Raw genomic sequence first — 19898 nt, forward strand, 5'->3', positions numbered from 1 at the left:
AGGTTAGATAAATCTGGGTCACAATAGACTTGCTTAAGCTTTGAAGTTTTTGAAAATCACTTTTTTTTAACACTAAGTTAAAATTTCTACCTCTTTGTTTCTTCTTCTTGTTCCATTATTTCTCTTCGCTGTTGAATCACCTGCTCTGCCACTTTTATCTTTTCATCCTCCATCTTTTTTTTCCTAATCTCCACTTTTTCTTCAAGGATTTCTTTAAAAGCTTTGTTTTCTTTGCGTACACTGGAACAAACAGTACAGTGATGTAATACCAGTATACAAAATCCAGTTTGACCAACATGAAGTGTCATGTGATCAATGGAAATGAAGGTCACAACCTCTGTGTTCCCTACTGTCTGTATACCAATCATGTGATCTGATAATGATTGGTAATGCCAATATCTTAGATAACTAACACATCCATACCAACTGATGACTACCTACAGATAAAAATAAAAAAGGTACACAATGAGATAATTACTATAGTACCAAACAACCGTGATAACGTTTCACCTCAGCCGTCTTCAGGACAAGTATTGTAACCTCCATTCTCATGATTTTCAGAAGTTTACTAAATAGTAATACATTTATTACACTTTTAATTTGGATATATGTCACTTTGATTTTTCTCAAACAAAGATGATAGACTTACACTACAGCAAGCTACATGGGATAACAGTATAATAATGGGCCTAATCTGTATGGTTGTTGAGAAGAAATTGATGAGTAAAAAAATTAGGACAGGGGAACAGGGATAAAGTAGATATACAAGAAATATCACTGTCCCAGAGTTTCAAGTCACTTACAAAATTAACTAGGGGAGGATCAGTAGGAGATAACCTTGGCCTTTTGTTAAAACTATCTGTCTTCATTACATTTCATGTTTTCTATTTCAGGTCTTATATCTTTTGTCCTCTGACCTATCATGGCTAAAGACAGATTAAGTATTTATCAGCTCTCTAATACCTCCTCTGTTATCACTTATCCTGAAGCCATTTAAAACCAATGGAATAGCTCTATCAACTCATTTCCATGTTTGTTATAACATTAATTAATCAATAAAGACAATTTGTATTATTGTGTCTGTCTTGTCTTCTCACTACCACTAACCTGTAGCCCTAAACATAGACTGGATCTGTCTTCTCACTACCACTAACCTGTAGCCCCTAAACATAGACTGGATCTGTCTTCTCACTACCACTAACCTGTAGCCCCTAAACATAGACTGGATCTGTCTTCTCACTACCACTAACCTGTAGCCCCTAAACATAGACTGGATCTGTCTTCTCACTACCACTAACCTGTAGCCCCTAAACATTGAGTGGATCTGTCTTCTCACTACCACTAACCTGTAGCCCCTAAACATAGACTGGATCTGTCTTCTCACTACCACTAACCTGTAGCCCCTAAACATAGACTGGATCTGTCTTCTCACTACCACTAACCTGTAGCCCCTAACCATAGCATGGATCTGTTTTCTCACGACCACTAACCTGTAGCCCCTTTACATTGAGTGGATCTGTCTTCTCACTACCACTAACCTGTAGCCCTAAACATATTAATCACTGCTATAAAATGTGTGACTACCACTAAGTTGTAAGTACCCCTATAACATAACATGACATTTATTTAAATTACCACATAATTACTAGATTGTAGAACCCTAAAAAGACAAAAGATATATGGTGGTGAGACCACTAACCTGTAGCCCCTTTACATTGAGATATATGGTGGTGAGTCACTACCACTAACCTGTAGCCCTAAACATAGACTGATATATGTTTCTGAGTACCAGTAACCTGTAGCCCCAAAACATAGAATATATGGTGGTGAGTCAGTGACAGATGTAGCCCCTAAACAAGAGATATATGGTGGTGAGTCACTACCACTAACCTGTAGAACTAAACAAGAGATATATGTTGGTGAGTCAGTGACACCTGTAGAACTAAGACAAGAGATATATGGTGGTGAGTCACTGACCACTAACCTGTAGAACTAAACAAGAGATATATGGTGGTGAGTCACTACCACTAATCTGTAGCCCTAAACAATAGATATATGGTGGTCTTCTCACTACACTAACCTGTAGCCCTAAACAAAAGATATATGTTGGTGAGTCAGTGACAGATATAAACTAAACAAGAGATATATGGTGGTGAGTCACTACCACTAACCTGTAGCCCTAAACAAGAGATATATGGAGGTGAGTCAGTGACAGATGTAGTAACTAAACAAGAGATATATGGTGGTGAGTCAGTGACAGATGTAGCCCCTAAGATTGGAGATATATGTTGGTGAGTACCAGTGAACCTGTAGCCCCTAAACAAGAGATATATGGTGGTGAGTCACTACCACTAACCTGTAACCCCTAAACATAGACTGGATCTGTCTTCTCACTACCACTAACCTGTAACCCCTAAACATAGATATATGTTGGTGAGTCAGTCCCTTTTTTGTTTCCTTTAAGACAAGAGATATATGTTGGTGAGTCTTGAATGTTTTGTGTTGTAATATATGTTGGTGAGTCCTGACAGTTTTCCTTGAAAACAGTAGAAAAGTTTATATTGTACTTATTAAGGACATATTTTCATCTTTCAGTCATCGTCTTTAAAAATATTAATCACTGCTATAAAATGTGTGACTACAAATTGAAAGTTTGAAGAACAAGTATAACATAAGATGACATTTACTTAAATTAGTACATAATTATCTAAATTGAAGAAAGTCTGAAAAGACAAGAGATATATGTTGGTGAGTCAGTGACAGATGTAGAACTAAGACAAGAGATATATGGTGGTGAGTCAGTGACAGATGTAGAACTAAGACAAGAGATATATGTTGGTGAGTCAGTGACAGATGTAGAACTAAGACAAGAGATATATGGTGGTGAGTCAGTGACAGATGTAGAACTAAGACAAGAGATATATGGTGGTGAGTCAGTGACAGATTTACAACTAACTTGTACCTCATGTTGTTGAAGTGCAGCCTCCTGTTGTTTATAGGTTTGCTGTTCTTCCTCTTCCAGTCTTTCCTGCTCCACCTTTAATCATACCAGTGTATTATTTATATGTTTATCCTTGACAAAAGCAATTACAAAATATATTCTCAAATAAGCCCAGGGACATCAAACTAATCTCTGACTCAGAGTTAGGGAGAAGGCTTAATGTAGGACAGTGAAGTAGTATTTATACATATATAGATGGAGTTGTTACCAGACATGCGTTTATCACTGGATAAATATTTTACCAAATTGTATTGTAAATCAGACAAATCTGAAATCTCAGACATGAATAGTAACTGAGCCCAGTGACACTAAAAACTCACCAATCTCTCCTTAGCTAAAGTGGTAACCTCTCTCTCTAGCTGTTGACGTTTTTGTTGTCGCTGTTCCTCTGTTTCTCGGTTCAATATTTCAGATTTCCTCCTCTCTTCCTCCAAAGCCTATTAATGATGTTGGAAGAGGAAACTTTATCAAAACCTTCTCCTATCAAATCATTTTTTGAAGAATGCACAAAGGCTTGGTTTTCCAAAGCAATTTTATTGTTGAATTCTGTTTGTACATGTATTCACGACATTGTGACCTTAAAATATGTACACCCTTAAGTTTCTCTTCTTTGATTCTGTACTGTCTCTCTGTATTATCTATTAACTCAGTGTATTTGTTTTATGTATATACAAATGAACAGCCTTTAGCTTTTCTTCCCTAATTCTGTACTGTTCCTCTGTGTTATATGTTTACCCAGGTTTGTTTTATGTACATACAGCCTTTAGTTTCTTTTCTTTGTTTCTATAATGTCTCTCTGTGTTATCTGTTTACCCGGTATATTTGTTTTATATACGTACAGCCTTTAGCTTTTCTTCCCTAATTCTGTACTGTTTCTCTGCATTATCCATCTGTTCCTTCATCTCTCTCTGAAAAGCTAGCTGTCTTTCATCAACCAACACTAATGCCTTTTCATCACCGATGCCTGAAGAAATAAACATCAGGTTAGATTTCAGTCTTTTTTGTCAAATTTAAATACTCTGTATATCAGAGGGCGTGTCCACTATCTCATCCCAAACAGTTCTACATCAGTGGAAAGGATGTGTCAACACTAGACTTTATATAAACTAATGTAAAACTGGTAATTTTGATGGGTCAAAATTTTCATGATTTCTTTTTCAAATTATATTTCAAGGAATCAAAATTTCACTTTCAGATGCAAAAAGACATCTTAATCATATATGTCTTGTTATTTCATGCGCTAAATTTTCATGATCACTTAAATGTACAGTGAAAAAGTGAAAATATCATCCTGCAAAAATATCCAGCAATACAGTATATGGTGTCTTGGGTAATGCCCTGGGTGTACCTTCCCTTAATGATTCTTATATCTCCCCCTAAAAAATATAACTTCAAACAAAGTCAATGATATGAAATATCAAGGTTGGATATAACATCTGTCAAATTTTTCCTGACTGATCTTTCTCTATCAGAACAGAAAACTTCCAAAAAAGCAAATGTGGAATGACAAATCATTATAAATTATTATTAAATTCAAATTGGTACCTCAGGGAGGGTAAAAAAATGATTATATGGTAACCTGGCACATCACCCCTACCCACAGCAATAAAGGAAGTTTGGTACCTTAGGGAGGGTATAACAATGATTAACTAGTAACCTGGCACATCACCTCGACCCACAACAATAAAGGAAGTTTGGTACCTCAGGAAGGGTAAAAAAATTATTATATGGTAACCTGGCACATCACCCCCACCCACAACAATAAAGGAAGTTTGGTACCTTAGGGAGGGTATAACAATGATTAACTAGTAACCTGGCACATCACCTCGACCCACAACAATAAAGGAAGTTTGGTACCTTAGGGAGGGTATAACAATGATTATCTAGTAACCTGGCACATCACCCCCTACCCACCACAATAAAGGAAGTTTGGTACCTTAGGGAGGGTATAACAATGATTATCTGGTAACCTGGCACATCACCCCCTACCCACAACAATAAAGGAAGTTTGGTACCTTAGGGAGGGTATAACAATGATTATCTGGTAACCTGGCACATCACCCCCACCCATCACAGTAGAAGGAATAACAACTGACCTGGTCCTTGGTCCCCTGGCCCATCGCCAACACCAGCCAACACAATTGGTTCTGTTTCCAGGTCAGCACCTGTCATATTCTCTGTTGCCCTCGATACCTCATCCAGAATCTGATGTTTACAACAATACATAATATATACTACATAATACCCTTTTTAGAGCTTGAATAATGAATTCCTTAATTCTTTAGAGACAATATCAATTTTGTGAAACAAGAATTGCTGTTAAACATGGAGGGAGATATAGTTACCTTCCTCCGAAGTTCCTCTGGGTCTTGGCCTTGTTCGTAAGCAGCCTCCTTCAACAACTCAAAGTCTTCTACAGCCATAATGGACTTGGAGTCTAAAATGGGAAGAGTTATTTCATTATTGGTTTGTCCACAATTATTAAACATGAAATGACCTACACCTAGCTTTTCAATAGTATGGCATCTGAGTTACAACATACTGACAAACAATTTAGTCACGATGACCTATGATAATAGTGACAGTTTATAGTTGACATTTCTGTAAAGGTTGTGCCAGCTTTCATTTCCTGATTTCATGAATAAGCATTGCTTTACAATGTATTTATTAACTGAGGAACTCAAACATATACAACCTTCTTACAGAAAGATATGACAGATCGACTTGCTGATTGTGTCTATGGAATGATGAACACTGCTGGTCTGGTAATCACTATACCATATGCCCATGATACTCGACTTGCTGATGTTCAGGTCCGTCACACAATGGTATCATGTCATGAGAAAATGAGTTGTTATAGTAGTACTATCATTAATCTACTTACTCTGTCAATATTTTTGTCACACCATCACTGATCAAACGACTCTGTCAATATTTTTGTCACACCATCACTGATCAAATGACTCTGTCAATATTTTTGTCACACCATCACTGATCAAACAACTCTGTCCATGTTTTTGTCACACCATCACTGATCAAATGACTCTGTCCATGTTTTAGTCACACTCTCACTGATCAAATGACTCTGTACGTTTTAGTCACACTATCACTGATCAAATGACTCTCTCCATGTTTTGGTCACACTATCACTGATCAACTGACTCTCTCCATGTTTTAGTCACACTATCAGTGATCAACTGACTCTGTCCATTTTTCAGTCACACTATGATTAAGCTACCATGTTTTCTGGAATTATTAGCCACTTCCTTTGTTTCTTTGGACAGGCGTATGCTGCAGTTTGTATGTAGACAAAAAAACTTACTTTGTCCATGTTTATAGTTGATGAGGTCATCACACTCCTCCAACTCTTCTTCAAATGCTTTTGTCTGATTGTTCAGAAGTCTGATGTAAACATCCATCTCTGCTGGAATGCCCTGGATACAAGAGTTTATTTATGAGTACAAAAACCTGGATTAAGATTGAGGATTAAGATAAACACTTAATCTAATTTAATTTTTTTACAATTTGAATAAAAACTGAAAGCTACAACCTTAACACAAAAGGATGTCATGGATTCTTAGGTAGAAGTCAAATAATATTTTTATTTTAACTTTAATTTTTTCAAACATTATTTCATATGATATATGTATAACATACTTGTGAGTACTGAATATTAAAGAGTTTTAAACCATTATAAATTGCTTGGTATTATGATTATAAATTTCTTTATCAAACTCAATTCAGGACCTAAGAAGAATAAGAAAATACCATCCATGTAAACTTAATCACAAAACAAAGTCTAGTGACTGGTTACTCCTTTAACATAAGTGACCACTGGTTGGTCAATTTTTTTTTTTCTGATTTTTTTTTTGCTGACTACAACGTACCTGTCATAAGTTTCATGCCATGTAAACCTCTAACATTGTAGGGATAGTGATGGCTTAGTCTAGATTATGATATTAGGAGAATTAAGATGCTTAGTGTTTAACAAAATGAGATATCTTTACTGACAATGACTTCCTCATGAGGACTGGCCTCTCGGTCATCCTGCAGTCCTGGGTTATCGGCAACTTCATCCCACAGACCAGGATCATTATCATCTTCATTGTCAAGTTGCTGCAGTTGCTGTTGAATCTCTGCCTCTATAAGAGCCTCGTCATCCATCATACCACTAACACCTGATGGGGGCATACTAAAGCACCTGTGTCAAAGCACTCCCTTCTTATCATGCCATTGATCAATCTAGAAAATATGAAACGGAAAAAAGCTGTTCTTGATTAATACCTTGCACTAATATTCTCAACAAGCCCTTCACCTTCAATTTATTTACCAGGTAGTTTGTAATTTCTTTGAATTGATAAATATCAAATTATAGATCATAGTGTGTAATATTTTGTTCTTCTCCAAGATTATGTGAAACAAAACTTACCTGCATACTCAAAACATTAACAGCAAATTTCTAGAGCTGAGTCAGAAATATTATTTTCGTCATCATCACTCATTTATTTTTAAACCCAACACTTAGATATACATGTTGAATGAGGAGATGATCAACTGCCTGTTCACTGATAACACAAAGAAAATCATAAGATTTAAACATGACTTGTGGTACAAGTGTTCGTCAACATTGTTTCATTTAAAACAAATACTTTTGATGCATTTGTGAAAGAACAGGGAAAACACACGTTCCTGTCCCCGACCAGGAATCAAACCCAGGTCTCTGGTGAGATAATCCACTGGCTCTACCAACTGAGCCAAAGAAGCATGCTACATCAACTGAGTGATAAAGACTGTATCTAACACTTTATACAAACCACACCAACCCACTCCTATTACACTACTCCTCTGTTTTTCTTGAGACTTTTCATTATCGCAACCTGAGACTCCACATACCACAACTCGTGGGATTTTGTTGGGTGCCAATGTGAAAGAACAAGGAAAATACGTGTTCCTGTCAAGTGGACCGACCAGGAATTGAACACAGGTCTCTGGCGTGATAATCGCCCGGCTCAACCAACTGAGTCAAAGCGACATGCTCCGTTAGCTGTGTGAAAGATACCGTACTTAAAAACATATACAAGCCACACCAATCTGCTCCTATTACATATCTAAAAAAATTATATCTGGATAAATGTTGAAGTTCGTCTAACGGATCAATTTATATCGGGTAGTTGAAAGGGTTGTTACGATATATTCGCTTTACATATTGTGGGTCTGAAAACATGAACTAATTCAATCCCACTGGATTGAATGATCTCTTTTTTACTTGTACATTTTGACAGATCGACGGCCGATGCTGTACACCATTTTAAAACATGTCCACATTTGAAGCAATCCTCCGCAAATACAAAGTTGTTGCTAAGAGAATCTGTATGTTTTCCATAAAAACGATGTGTGCTAATTCGCTAACATTTCGCCTGAGTTCTTCTTACCTTTTGAATATCATGACGCTTTCAAAAAATTGTTTACGTTCGCCATTGTCGTTGGCATGTTCTTGATTGATCAACGTTACGGTGACGCTTAAGGTACCGACTAAATACCGGATACGGGATCATACTAACATCATGAAGTATTTCAAATGGCCAATCGTAGAAACGTCTGCTCTTTACAACATGATATATCGTTAAAATGTGAGCAAAAATGAAAGAACGCATTAGAGGTATTTAAAAAGAAATAGGAATAAGACCATGGTGTTCTGAAGTGTTCCGGTGATAAATAGTCTAACGATGCGACAAACACTGTGTGTAAATGGAGCTATCATGTCGGATAACCGGGTTCGATTCCTGACGAGACGCTCGAATGATCTTGTCCATTGAAAGACCGTGATAGTGGTGTAAAACAGTTAATAAATTCGATAGTAATGTTTCCCTTGTTCTGTTACAATGACTCCCAATAAACAGAGTGGGAGTAGTGTACAAACATTGCAATGTTAAATACGGTTTCTGTCACTCAGCTGACTGAGCATGTATATATCTATATGATGGTATAACAGGAATAACTAAAACATGGAATAATCATTTTTCAGTTTCAGCTATGTTTAAACACAAATTAGGAACGGTATAGACATTATTATATCAAAATATCACTACCACTTTTATCACTTTCACGGATGTGCTGATCCTAACACCGGCGTTCTTTTTAATACTTGAAGTATCGCCAATGTTTGATTCTTAATTTACAGTTTTAATCTAATACGCCTTTTCGGGATGTTTAACAACTTTTTTAAAAATATTAATTAACGAAACGTTTTATCCTGCGACCTGATCTACATAAGCTTTAGATAATTCAATTTCTTTGTAATTAGCATTAATTATATTTCAATCAGTTTCTTGATGAAACCCTGGTAAAATACTAGGCGCAATATACCACTCGGCTAGAGAGAACTTCTCTTTAGCTCGATTGGTTGAGCGTCAGACTAGTAAGCATTTTGGATCACTTGGAATACAGAGTACTTGGGAAGAAACACACATGGCTGCAGAACTTATCAAAAAAATTTTTCAAGGGATGTTGTTACGATTTCTCCGAATGTTCTAGATAAACTGACATGGTTTTACCTACATGTCTGATGTCCACAGTAAATCTACAATATCTTCGTCTACGACTTTATCTTACCACCCCACAAGACGAACATTTTAAAAACGTTTTTTTAAAAAGATATAAGCTAGCTTTTTAAGTTGAATCTTTTACCAAATAACTTGAGAAATAGTATTTCACTTTTATCTTTTCAGAAATCAGTAAAGGAATTCATATGGAATAATTTCTCCCTCAACCTGTATTTATATCTGTATTTACATTTTATTCCCTTTATGTGTAAATATTGTATGTCATTTACGTTTTCTCTTGATCTTGTGTATGACGACATACTATCAAGTATAGTGTATTTAAAACCAATTAGTGGATCTGATCAAATGATAGGTGTTGCCTTAACCTTGCCAGCCGCTGGCCATGGTTATCCTTCAAACTGAACTAGACTAATTAAATACTAAAAGGAAGTATAATAGCCAAAGTTGTTGTTAATGTAGTAATGCAAGTTATTTTATGTAATACAATGTGCATCTATCTACAACATAGTGCTAAAAAATAATCAACATTTATTGATTTATTTGTCGTATTGTTGAACATTAGCTTTCTTGTTCCCTTGTTTCTATCCATTTGCGCTTTCTAATTACCCCATGTCATGATATTTCCTCGTGTCATAATGATATCGATTTCAGCTTTTGGTTTTGTACGTGTTTCAACTTGATGCCTAATGCATTTCTAGAAAACTCTAATTTAGCCGAGAGTGCCTTCCCTTGTCACGAGAGGGCGCTGTTATTGCATACCGGTACAATGGCGGCGGTAAGTAAACTAGATGTGGAGCTCTTTGTAAATTTTGTCTTTAGTTTTGTTGCTGGCGTTTTAATGATACAAGTCTTGTATGGTGCTTTGAGATATCATTCTCCTTATGATGACTGACCATTGATTTTCATACAAATATATCATTATTTTGTTTTTTACTACACACAAAAAACACGTGCGTTGTTACGCAGTTGTAAACATTGTCATAGCATTAGCAAGCATCAACAAGTAGAGACATACCCGAGTATGTGTAATCGAGTTATTATTTGTCTTATGTCAAATTACCATTTTTTATGTGTTTTCTTGTAACATATTTAGCATATTCTGATGTTTGAACAACCCTAGTTCATAGGCATTGTTTGTATAGATATTTTCATGTTAACCTCGGCGATTGTGTTAACTAAATGACTAATTTACATGTACTAGATATGATGAAGATAAAGAGAAATGGGGTGTTTTTCTGAATACATTTAAGTTTATTCAAGTCCTGACCCCATGATTATATCCAGTAGCTGATTAAATTATTCGGACAGACCCATCTACCAATTTGTGTATCCATACTCGCATATAAAAATAATAATAAAAGAAACAATGATAAATAGATATGGCAGATATGTGTCATATATATGTTTGAAAAAAAAGTGTGTCTGTGTGTCACTCAGCTGATGGAGCATGCTTCTATGGTTTAGTTGACAGAGTCCACCGACAATCGTGCAGAGACCTGGGTTCAATTCATGGTCAGGGCACTTAACAGGAATGTACATGTATATTCTCCCTGTTCTTTCACATTGAATTTTCACAAGATGTGATATTTGAAGTCTTGGGTTGAGATTAAGGAAACCTAAAAAAAACAAGGGAAGTAGTGTAAAAGGAGCGAGTTGGTTTGGTTGGTGTATCAACTGATGGAGCCTGCTTCCTTGGCTCAGTTGGTAGAGTCAGTTGATTATCACACTGGAGACTTAGTTGGATTCCTGGTCAGGGCACTTTACAGGAATGTGTATTTTCCCTGTTCTTTCACACATAATGTAGTAGATTAAATGTAGTTGACAAAAAAATGATCTTCAAGATACAAAAATATTTTAACTTGCATGATAGAAGTAAACATTAGCTCTGTAGAGCAAGTCTTGTGACAAAACAGTAAACAGTTATTTACAACATGCAGAGCTAAACAAAAGCAACATAAGCATAGCTATAGCATTAGCATTAGACCAGTAGAGTGACAGATCTTAAAAGCATACACAGAGAACATAAAAAATAGATTATATATATATATGTATGAGAAGTAGGCTAGTTGTCCTAAACAATGAGCTGCTCATAGATATCTACTATGATGATGCATTGGATGTTTGATTGACAGATGTCAGATAAAGCTTGAATTGTGAAAACAGATAGCAGTCTATTATTAGAAATAATGATATCATAGATCTATTATATGATTGTGTTGAAATGTTAAAACTGTAAGAATAGAAAGATTATGAACTATTATTTGTAAAAAATGTGAACTATGAATCCCAGTCACAAAGACTTATACAGTTTTAAACAGACATAATTTTTTGTCTTCAAAAGTTAAAAGCTTTAAGTTAATTCTGAAAATGTTCTGTAAGTTCATTGTGAAAATGTGCTGTTCATCCTCAAACTTGAGATAGCATTGCTGACAGTGTGTTTTGTCCTTTTAGCCTACAGTAGAGAAAGTCCAGGAAGTACGAGAAGTAACAAGAATTGAGAGAATTGGTAAGTTACTAACAAGGTGATAAAGATGGAAATTTTCTGTATCTTCTGAAGATTTGATATCATAACCTTTCAGCATGCCACACCAAGTGAACCATGCCCTCTAATTAGTTAGCAATTTGTAACATTAGTTCAGTTAGTTATTTACATATACAATCCCCAATATACATTTAACTACATCGTAATTTGTTTAGAAGAAATTTATCAACTTGTATAAATATGTCTCCACGATGATTATGCTGTACTGGATTTTGTAGGAGCACATTCCCACATTCGAGGTCTTGGTCTTGATGATGCTTTGGATGCTAGAAATGTTTCCCAGGGAATGGTGGGACAGGTGGAGGCTCGTCGAGCAGCAGGAGTCATTTTGGAGATGATCAAGGTATGGTTGCCAAACAGTGGAAGTAAACTCACAGTGAAAAAAATTTAGTGTACAATTTTTTATCAGAATCCATGTACAGTCCAGTCTGTCTATAAAAGTCACTAGACGAAGCAGATGAAAGTGGCCTTTATACAGAAGTTCAATTACTATGAAAGAATAAACAGCCTTATAAAAAGCAATACATTTAAAACTGAACATTGTACTAAAACTACTGCTTTTATGTTACCATTGCAATTGAATAAAGTTTGGAAGGGTTCTAAGAACAAAAAGTGAATTTCATTGTTTTTCTAGCTAGTGAAAGACTACATATTTTTTTAGTAATCAATACCTTTGGGAAATTTTTGGATTATTCAGTTTTCAGGTATATTTATTGCAAATTTGGGGTATATATTCCTATTACAAAGTATAAACAAATATGACTATATTAGCCCATGCAGATACTGGTATATAGGAAGACTTTTGTTACTTGCAAGACTTATATCATTAATAGATCAGATATTTTATCACTCATTACATTACAGCCAAATTCTGAACTTTTCAAAAATTAACTTCATGTTTTTGATGTCAGACAATATACATGTGTTATTAAAGTCAATGTATATTTTGTATTCTCGCATGTTAATGATAACTGCATGCATGTTTCCTCAAGAAACTTCTAATTTTCCATCTGATCCCAGTTGCATATTAGTATCAATATATTTGAATAATTTCTGATTCACCAAACTGCAGAAGATCATTTTATAAAGTGTTGCATTCTAAGTGTTTTGATTGGACTTCTAGGTATACTTAGTGATATTTGGGACTTAGATATTTGAGTCCTGGACTTGTACTTTTCTAATGGGATGCACTAAAATTTCAGGAACCCATTACATCTTTGAGTACAGAATTGGAACTCAAAATTTTGGAAATGGTGTTCAGGACTGATGAAATTCTACAGAAATCACTTGTGTACTGTCAACATACTTAATTTGGTGCCATCAAATTTTAGGGTATTATCATATTTTGGCAAATTGAATCCGTAAGGAATTTGCACATCCACAACTCTAACTATATAGACAATAGACAGAACCTGAATTAGTCATATGTTACTACAATACTATCAATACAGAAAGTGTTAAAATAAGATAACCACTAAAAATGTGTATATCTACAGTAAGTGTTTGTAACCTGACATTGGTGATTAAATTGTTTTTGACAGGAAGGAAAGATTGCTGGACGTGCATGTCTCATTGCTGGCCATCCTGGTACAGGGAAGACAGCTATAGCCATGGGTAAGGGAATAATGAATAAACTTATTTGATTTTGACTCCTAGACATGTAAAATATCTCGCATTTAGATATCAACAATGGGGAAAAAATGAAAATATAACCCTTATCAAATTGTTGATTTGTGAGGTTAAATATTAATTGACATATTTGAAATCACATAAGAAAATTACAACTGATGCTAGAAACTGTAAGACTGTTCATGATCTTGCACAAAAGAACAGGATAATGGTAGACTGTATTGTAATGTATAAGAAGTTTTGTGATAGTGAAACATATAGTTAAGTATTAGGATCTACCTGAAATATATCTTGTGTAATTTCAGCTATGGCTCAGGCTTTGGGAACAGATACACCTTTCACAAGTATAGCAGGCAGTGAGATATTTTCTCTGGAAATGAGCAAAACAGAAGCATTGACACAAGCATTCAGAAAATCCATCGGTGTTCGAATTAAGTGAGTGATTCATGTTTTATGTCCCAAACTTTAACTAAATATTGTTTTGGGTTTAAACTATTTCCTCTTATAGTTCAGAGTTAGCAATACAACTTTAGAAGTGCCTGAGATTGGGATGTAGTTATCGAAACCAGACTGTCCATCTGTGTTTCAATATTTTATGGCTTTATTTACTTATTCAATTCAAGATAGATTGTGTTGAAATTTGCTTTGTAGTTTCAAATGCTTTACAAAATAAATTAAAAGTCATAACCCTTTCCTTATTTTATTATATATATTTGATATTTTTAGGTCGTTTTGGTATCCACTGGATAAAAGGATGTAGACTGATTGCATTTATTTGGATAATTATAATTTCTACATAACACAAATTTAATTGATTTCATAGTGGTTTGTATACAAAATAATGAGAATAGATTTCATTATCTTTTTGAATCTTTGTAGGGAAGAGACTGAAATAATAGAAGGAGAAGTTGTGGAAATACAAATAGACCGACCAGCTACAGGAACGGTAAGTTTGGTTATGTCTGTCTTCGGTGGTCGGATGATACCTAATACTTATGTTTAATGTTCGGTAATTGTCAGCTGTGATGTGCTGAACCTGAACAATCATGATATAGATCTGGTTCTCATTGATTATAGATATATTTATCCAAGTCTAGATCCTAAGGAAAGAAGACATAAGTTTTTCTCAGATATTCAGAATGTATTGGGTTAATGGAATACTCTTAAGCGCATGTGGTTTATTTTGAAGGGTGCCAAAGTTGGAAAACTAACACTGAAAACTACAGAAATGGAAACAATATATGATCTGGGACAGAAGATGATAGAATCGTTAACAAAAGAAAAAGTACAAGCTGGGTAGGTACAAACTGGCTTTAAGTGGTGATATTTTTCTGTGAATGTAAAAATGTTCTACATGGTAATTTGTAGATTGTAGATTTCCTATATCTGAACTATTAAAATTCTAAGTCAAAAGTATGAACCATCCAGGAAAAATATGATAATTAATGCAGAAATAAACCTGACAAATGAAAAGTTAGAATTTTACCTAATTTTCCGATAGTAGAAGAACCCCATGCATTGTCGAAGAATACACTATCATTAATTGGTATGATGTATTTATCATGAGATGAAGATTGGTAGAAATATTTCCTAATTTCTTTTCAATACTTTTATAATGCTACCAATAACACTGTCTAATTGGCACATTGCTAACTATACAGTTTCAGAATTTTACATTCTACTTACCAGTTTGTCTGTAGTAGAACAAGATCACTGCTAGTATGAGAATAATCTTACTTTTGTTCTGATTCAGGGACATCATTACAATAGATAAAGCCACTATTACTTTTGTTCTGATTCAGGGACATCATTACAATAGATAAAGCCACAGGAAAGATCACAAAGTTGGGACGATCCTTTACACGAGCACGAGATTATGATGCCATGGGAGCTCAGGTAAGCAATGTTTTTATCAAGTGTGCCCATGGGAGCTCTGGTAAGCATGTTTTTATCAAGTGTGCCCATGGGAGCTCTGGTAAGCATGTTTTTATCAAGTTTGCCCATGGGAGCTCAGGTAAGCATGTTTTCATCAAGTGTGCCCATGGGAGCTCTGGTAAGCATGTTTTTTAAGCAATGTTTTTATCAAGTGTGCCCATGGGAGCTCTGGTAAGCATGTTTTTATCAAGTGTGCCCATGGGAGCTCTGGTAAGCATGTTTTTATCAAGTTTGCCCATGGGAGCTCAGGTAAGCATGTTTTCATCAGGAAGGAGAGTTTTACTAAGTGGACCAATGGGAGCTCAAGAAGGAAAGTTTTTAACAAGTATGCCCCTGACAGCTTAGGTAAAGGGGTTTAAGCAAGGCTTACCATGCAAGCTTAGGTAAATTAATTTTACCAATTGTGCCAGGGGAGCTCAAGTTGGGGGATTTTTACGGAATGTGTCATTAGAACTTGGATGGTGTATTTTGACCAAGTGTGCCATGGAAGCTCATATAAAGGGTATTTTAGTAAGAGATCCCTCAAGAGCTTAGGTAGTCGGATTTTTACTTTGTGTGCCATGAGAAAAAAATTATGATAACAAATGCTATTGTTATGAATATGGGTTGACTAGTTTTGTAATTCTAAATCTTTCTGACTTCACCTTACAACATGGGGTTAATAACAAAATAAATAACTTCAGCTGGTAAATCAATCTATAACAAAAAAAGAATGACAGCAAAGGCAGTTAATGATGTTGACACGAGAAAAATGTTCTTATTTCATATCACTGATATAAATCATCTACTCTACCTACCAGTAGCAAACACACTAATCAGTTGTTTTTTTCCTCTTTTTCAGACAAAATTTGTACAATGTCCAGAGGGAGAGCTTCAAAAGAGGAAAGAAGTGGTCCATACAGTCACATTACATGAAATTGATGTCATAAACAGTAGGACACAAGGGTTCCTCGCACTTTTCTCAGGTAAGTTATCATCCATGGTAGTTTTTGGTATATTTCTCAGGTGAAGTGTCATCTACATCAGTGCTGCAGTATCCATGACTGCTAATATATTTACAGTATAACTGTCATAATGTGTGTGATTAAGTGTAAGCTTCAGAACCTCCTTCTAGATACAGGTTCATGACACACTGATGGTGGTAGAACATGGCTGATTTAGTTGTTGTTTACCATGTAAATTTTCCTCCAACATCGGGAATAAAATTTGTTCCCTTTTCAGCATCCTGTTAAAAGCATGCAAAAGAAAGGTAAATTTTTATAAGGTCAGATAATATATCACCTACAGTAGGTAATAAGGATTCCCTGATCTATTCCCTGATTAATTATCACATAGAATAGGCCATAAGGATTTCTTACTCTATTCCCAGGTAAGTTATTTCTTACAGTAGACATAAGGCTTCCATGCTCTGTTTCTAGATAAATTATCACTTACATGAAGTCATAAGGATTCCTTGCTCTGTTCTTGGGTAAATTATCACTTGCAGTATGTCATAAGGCTTCTTTGCATCTTCCCAGGTAAATTATCACTGACAGTAGGCCATAAGAATTCCTTGCTTTGTTCCCAAGTTAATTTGTATTTACAATGGACTTCTAGGATTCCTTGCTCTGCTCGCAACTAATTATAATCAACACAAGGACATAAGCATTTCTGGTATCATATAAAATATATTTTATTAAATTGTTTCCTTGGCATAATTATTTTCATTATCTCAGTGTACTGGTAATTACAATGTATAAGACATTGTTTCATATATTAAATGTTGAGCAATATATCAATTTCATTCCTTGTTTAGATACATTACTGATAGAATATCAAATGTTGTTAGAGAGATACCATGTGTAATGTGTTAAATAACTTTGTTGGATAGGTGACACTGGAGAAATTAAAGGTGAGGTTCGAGAACAGATCAACAGTAAAGTGGCAGAGTGGCGTGAGGAAGGCAAAGCTGAGATTGTACCTGGGGTAAGTTAATTCTGCTCAGGTTCAAATGTTGATGGAAAGTCATTTTAGATAAATATGCTAATCTTAACATCATAGTTTCAAATGTATCTGCGTCTGTGTGGAAAAAAGGAACATTTTTAAAGCTTAGTAACATCACACACTACTAAAATTAAACTTTTTCTGGAGTGGTATCTGTTATATTGTGTCTACTTTATTTCAGGTGCTGTTTGTAGACGAGGTTCATATGTTAGACATCGAGTGTTTCTCCTTCCTGAATAGAGCGTTGGAAGATGACATGGCTCCCATTCTTATCATGGCCACTAACAGGGGCATCACCAGGTAACAACAAATACAGTGTAAAACTCTGCCCAGTTTAACATGGTGTTACCATCAACAGTGGTATTGCCAGGTCTACACACATTTTGAGTCATGTCAGTAAAAAATTATAGTTCCTTGTAGATAATCACACTATCTATTAACATCTTTTTTGGGCAATGTACAAGAACTTGGTGTATCAATCTAATCAGAATGACAGAAAAAAATTATTTATTTCCACAGAATCCGAGGCACAAATTACCAGAGTCCTCATGGTATTCCAATAGATATGCTGGATAGGTTGCTGATCATCGCCACAACTCCCTATGAAGAAAAAGAGATCAAACAGATCCTCAAAATCAGGTAACTCAACACTTTCCTTCTGTTCATCAGGATTTAACAGAACACATCCTCTCTCTCCATTGACAATTTAGCTATAGAACTCTTTACCTTTTTAGTGATAGAACTTCCCCTCTTCCTAGCTTTCCATCAACAGTTTAGTTATAGAATTCTTCCCCCATCTCCATCAACCAATTAGCTCCAGAGCACTCCCCCTCTCTCCATCATCAATTTAGTTACAGAACTCTTCCCTTCTCTCCATCATCAGTTTAGATATAGAATTGTTTCCCTCTCCATCGACCATTTTAGTTATAGAATTCTAACAAGTATAGACAAACCATTGTAAAGTTCATGATGGTAGAATGGCAGATAAAAATTTCTGATTAGACTGATGTTGTGGGCCTCATGTTTTGCAGCTTATAATTGTATAATATATGTTTTATTGATAGATGTGAAGAGGAGGATGTAGAAATGACAGATGATGCATTGACAGTATTGACAAAGATTGGAATGGAGACATCTCTTCGATATGCCATTCAGCTCATCACAGTCGCCAGTTTAGTGTGTCGCAAGAGGAAGGCAAGTATAAGCTCGATGATAGGGCACTCCATATCAACATTAGTGTTTATTAGATAAGACTTTCTGCAAGAAAAATACTGTGATAATCAAGGAGAAGAACCTGCAGTGATGTTTGAATCAACAGGGTTTAACTGTAGTTACATTTTCTCTATCAACTACTTACATTTTCTCACACAGGGATCTGAGGTGGATGTAGACGATATTAAACGAGTGTATTCATTATTCCTGGACGAGTCACGATCTACACAGTTCTTAAAGGAATACCAGCAGGAATTTATGTTCCACGAGATGTCAGGTAAGTGTCAAGTATATCTTTATATAGATGTATACCTACGTCCCACCTGATGTAAGGTAAGAGTCAAGTATATCTCTGTATTTAGTCATATCTATGTCCCCACAGGTGTCAGTTAAGCATCATATAGATTTTATGTATACAAAAATTTCATATTTCATTTATATAAAAAAAGTAAAGGAAAATGACCTGTTACACTGGTGTATGTTTAGAATGGAGAACAATAAAACAGAACATAATGCAGGCGTACCTAAAGGGTTTAGAAGAATTTGTTAAATAATTACAATATTTATCCGATTCCTGTAGGGTCAAGTTCCCCTGTACTAATGATTGGCAACTAAGGTTTAATGTTTTTTTTTTTTTTTTTTTACTTCTGCAGCGGCGGAATCTATGGAGACAAGCTGAGAGTAGTCGGCCACCAAACCCTCCTTATTGTGTTGTCTGCTGTTTCAATCATTGTACAAAGAAAGGGACTTTCACTCTTACTATTGATCAAATCACATCAAAATACACATTTTATAAAGCTTGTTGTTTTCTTTCCTTTTTTTAAGTTGAGTAAAATGATGTTGTGATCATATGACAATGAAAAAGATTGAACGTCTGGGTAAATATTATCTTTGTTTTGGTAGTCCTCTGCAGGAGTTTACATACTCAGTGTCAGGCAATGGTATAAGTAACCTGAAATTTGACATTAATCTTGTATGGCTACCTGAGAAATGGGATTGATGACTTTTGATTTTGAACTTCTTTTTTAAGAAA

At 35.2% G+C, this 19898-nt stretch overlaps 2 protein-coding genes across 2 annotated transcripts in view; one reads left to right on the forward strand and one right to left on the reverse strand.

Annotated features, from left to right (window-relative positions):
* Window positions 1-7192, reverse strand: part of LOC132548401 (leucine-rich repeat and IQ domain-containing protein 1-like) — a 33652-nt gene extending 26460 nt beyond the window's left edge. Inside the window, exons 1-9 of the mRNA XM_060212265.1 lie at window positions 7013-7192; window positions 6324-6435; window positions 5347-5438; window positions 5098-5206; window positions 3841-3965; window positions 3322-3438; window positions 2957-3037; window positions 424-437; window positions 91-240 (exon numbers count right to left, since the gene is read on the reverse strand). Of these exons, the coding sequence (XP_060068248.1) occupies window positions 91-240; window positions 424-437; window positions 2957-3037; window positions 3322-3438; window positions 3841-3965; window positions 5098-5206; window positions 5347-5438; window positions 6324-6435; window positions 7013-7192 (980 nt within the window). The remainder of the gene's footprint in view (window positions 1-90; window positions 241-423; window positions 438-2956; window positions 3038-3321; window positions 3439-3840; window positions 3966-5097; window positions 5207-5346; window positions 5439-6323; window positions 6436-7012) is intronic.
* A 3124-nt stretch (window positions 7193-10316) lies between these two features.
* On the forward strand, window positions 10317-19665 carry LOC132548367 (ruvB-like 2). Its single transcript, XM_060212230.1, has 15 exons — window positions 10317-10339; window positions 12016-12070; window positions 12325-12449; window positions 13648-13720; window positions 14041-14170; window positions 14615-14681; window positions 14925-15031; window positions 15538-15631; window positions 16512-16635; window positions 17541-17635; window positions 17835-17953; window positions 18173-18292; window positions 18718-18847; window positions 19025-19142; window positions 19519-19665. The coding sequence occupies exons 1-15, from the start codon at window positions 10331-10333 to the stop codon at window positions 19542-19544; spliced, it is 1392 nt and encodes a 463-aa protein (XP_060068213.1). The 5' UTR covers window positions 10317-10330; the 3' UTR covers window positions 19545-19665.
* The last annotated feature ends 233 nt before the right edge of the window (window positions 19666-19898 follow it).

The sequence above is a fragment of the Ylistrum balloti genome, unplaced genomic scaffold, assembly GCF_031769215.1.
Source record: "Ylistrum balloti isolate Yb309-2 unplaced genomic scaffold, AGI_CSIRO_Ybal_v1 Utg370010, whole genome shotgun sequence".
NCBI classification, from domain to species: Eukaryota; Metazoa; Mollusca; class Bivalvia; order Pectinida; family Pectinidae; genus Ylistrum; species Ylistrum balloti.

Bases quoted from the DNA above. Each gene is read 5' to 3' on its own strand.
- LOC132548367 (XM_060212230.1), top strand. The intron at 12,450-13,647 runs GTATGGTTGCCA...TGTTTTTGACAG, and splicing joins TCATTTTGGAGATGATCAAG to GAAGGAAAGATTGCTGGACG. The intron at 14,682-14,924 runs GTAAGTTTGGTT...TTTATTTTGAAG, and splicing joins ACCGACCAGCTACAGGAACG to GGTGCCAAAGTTGGAAAACT.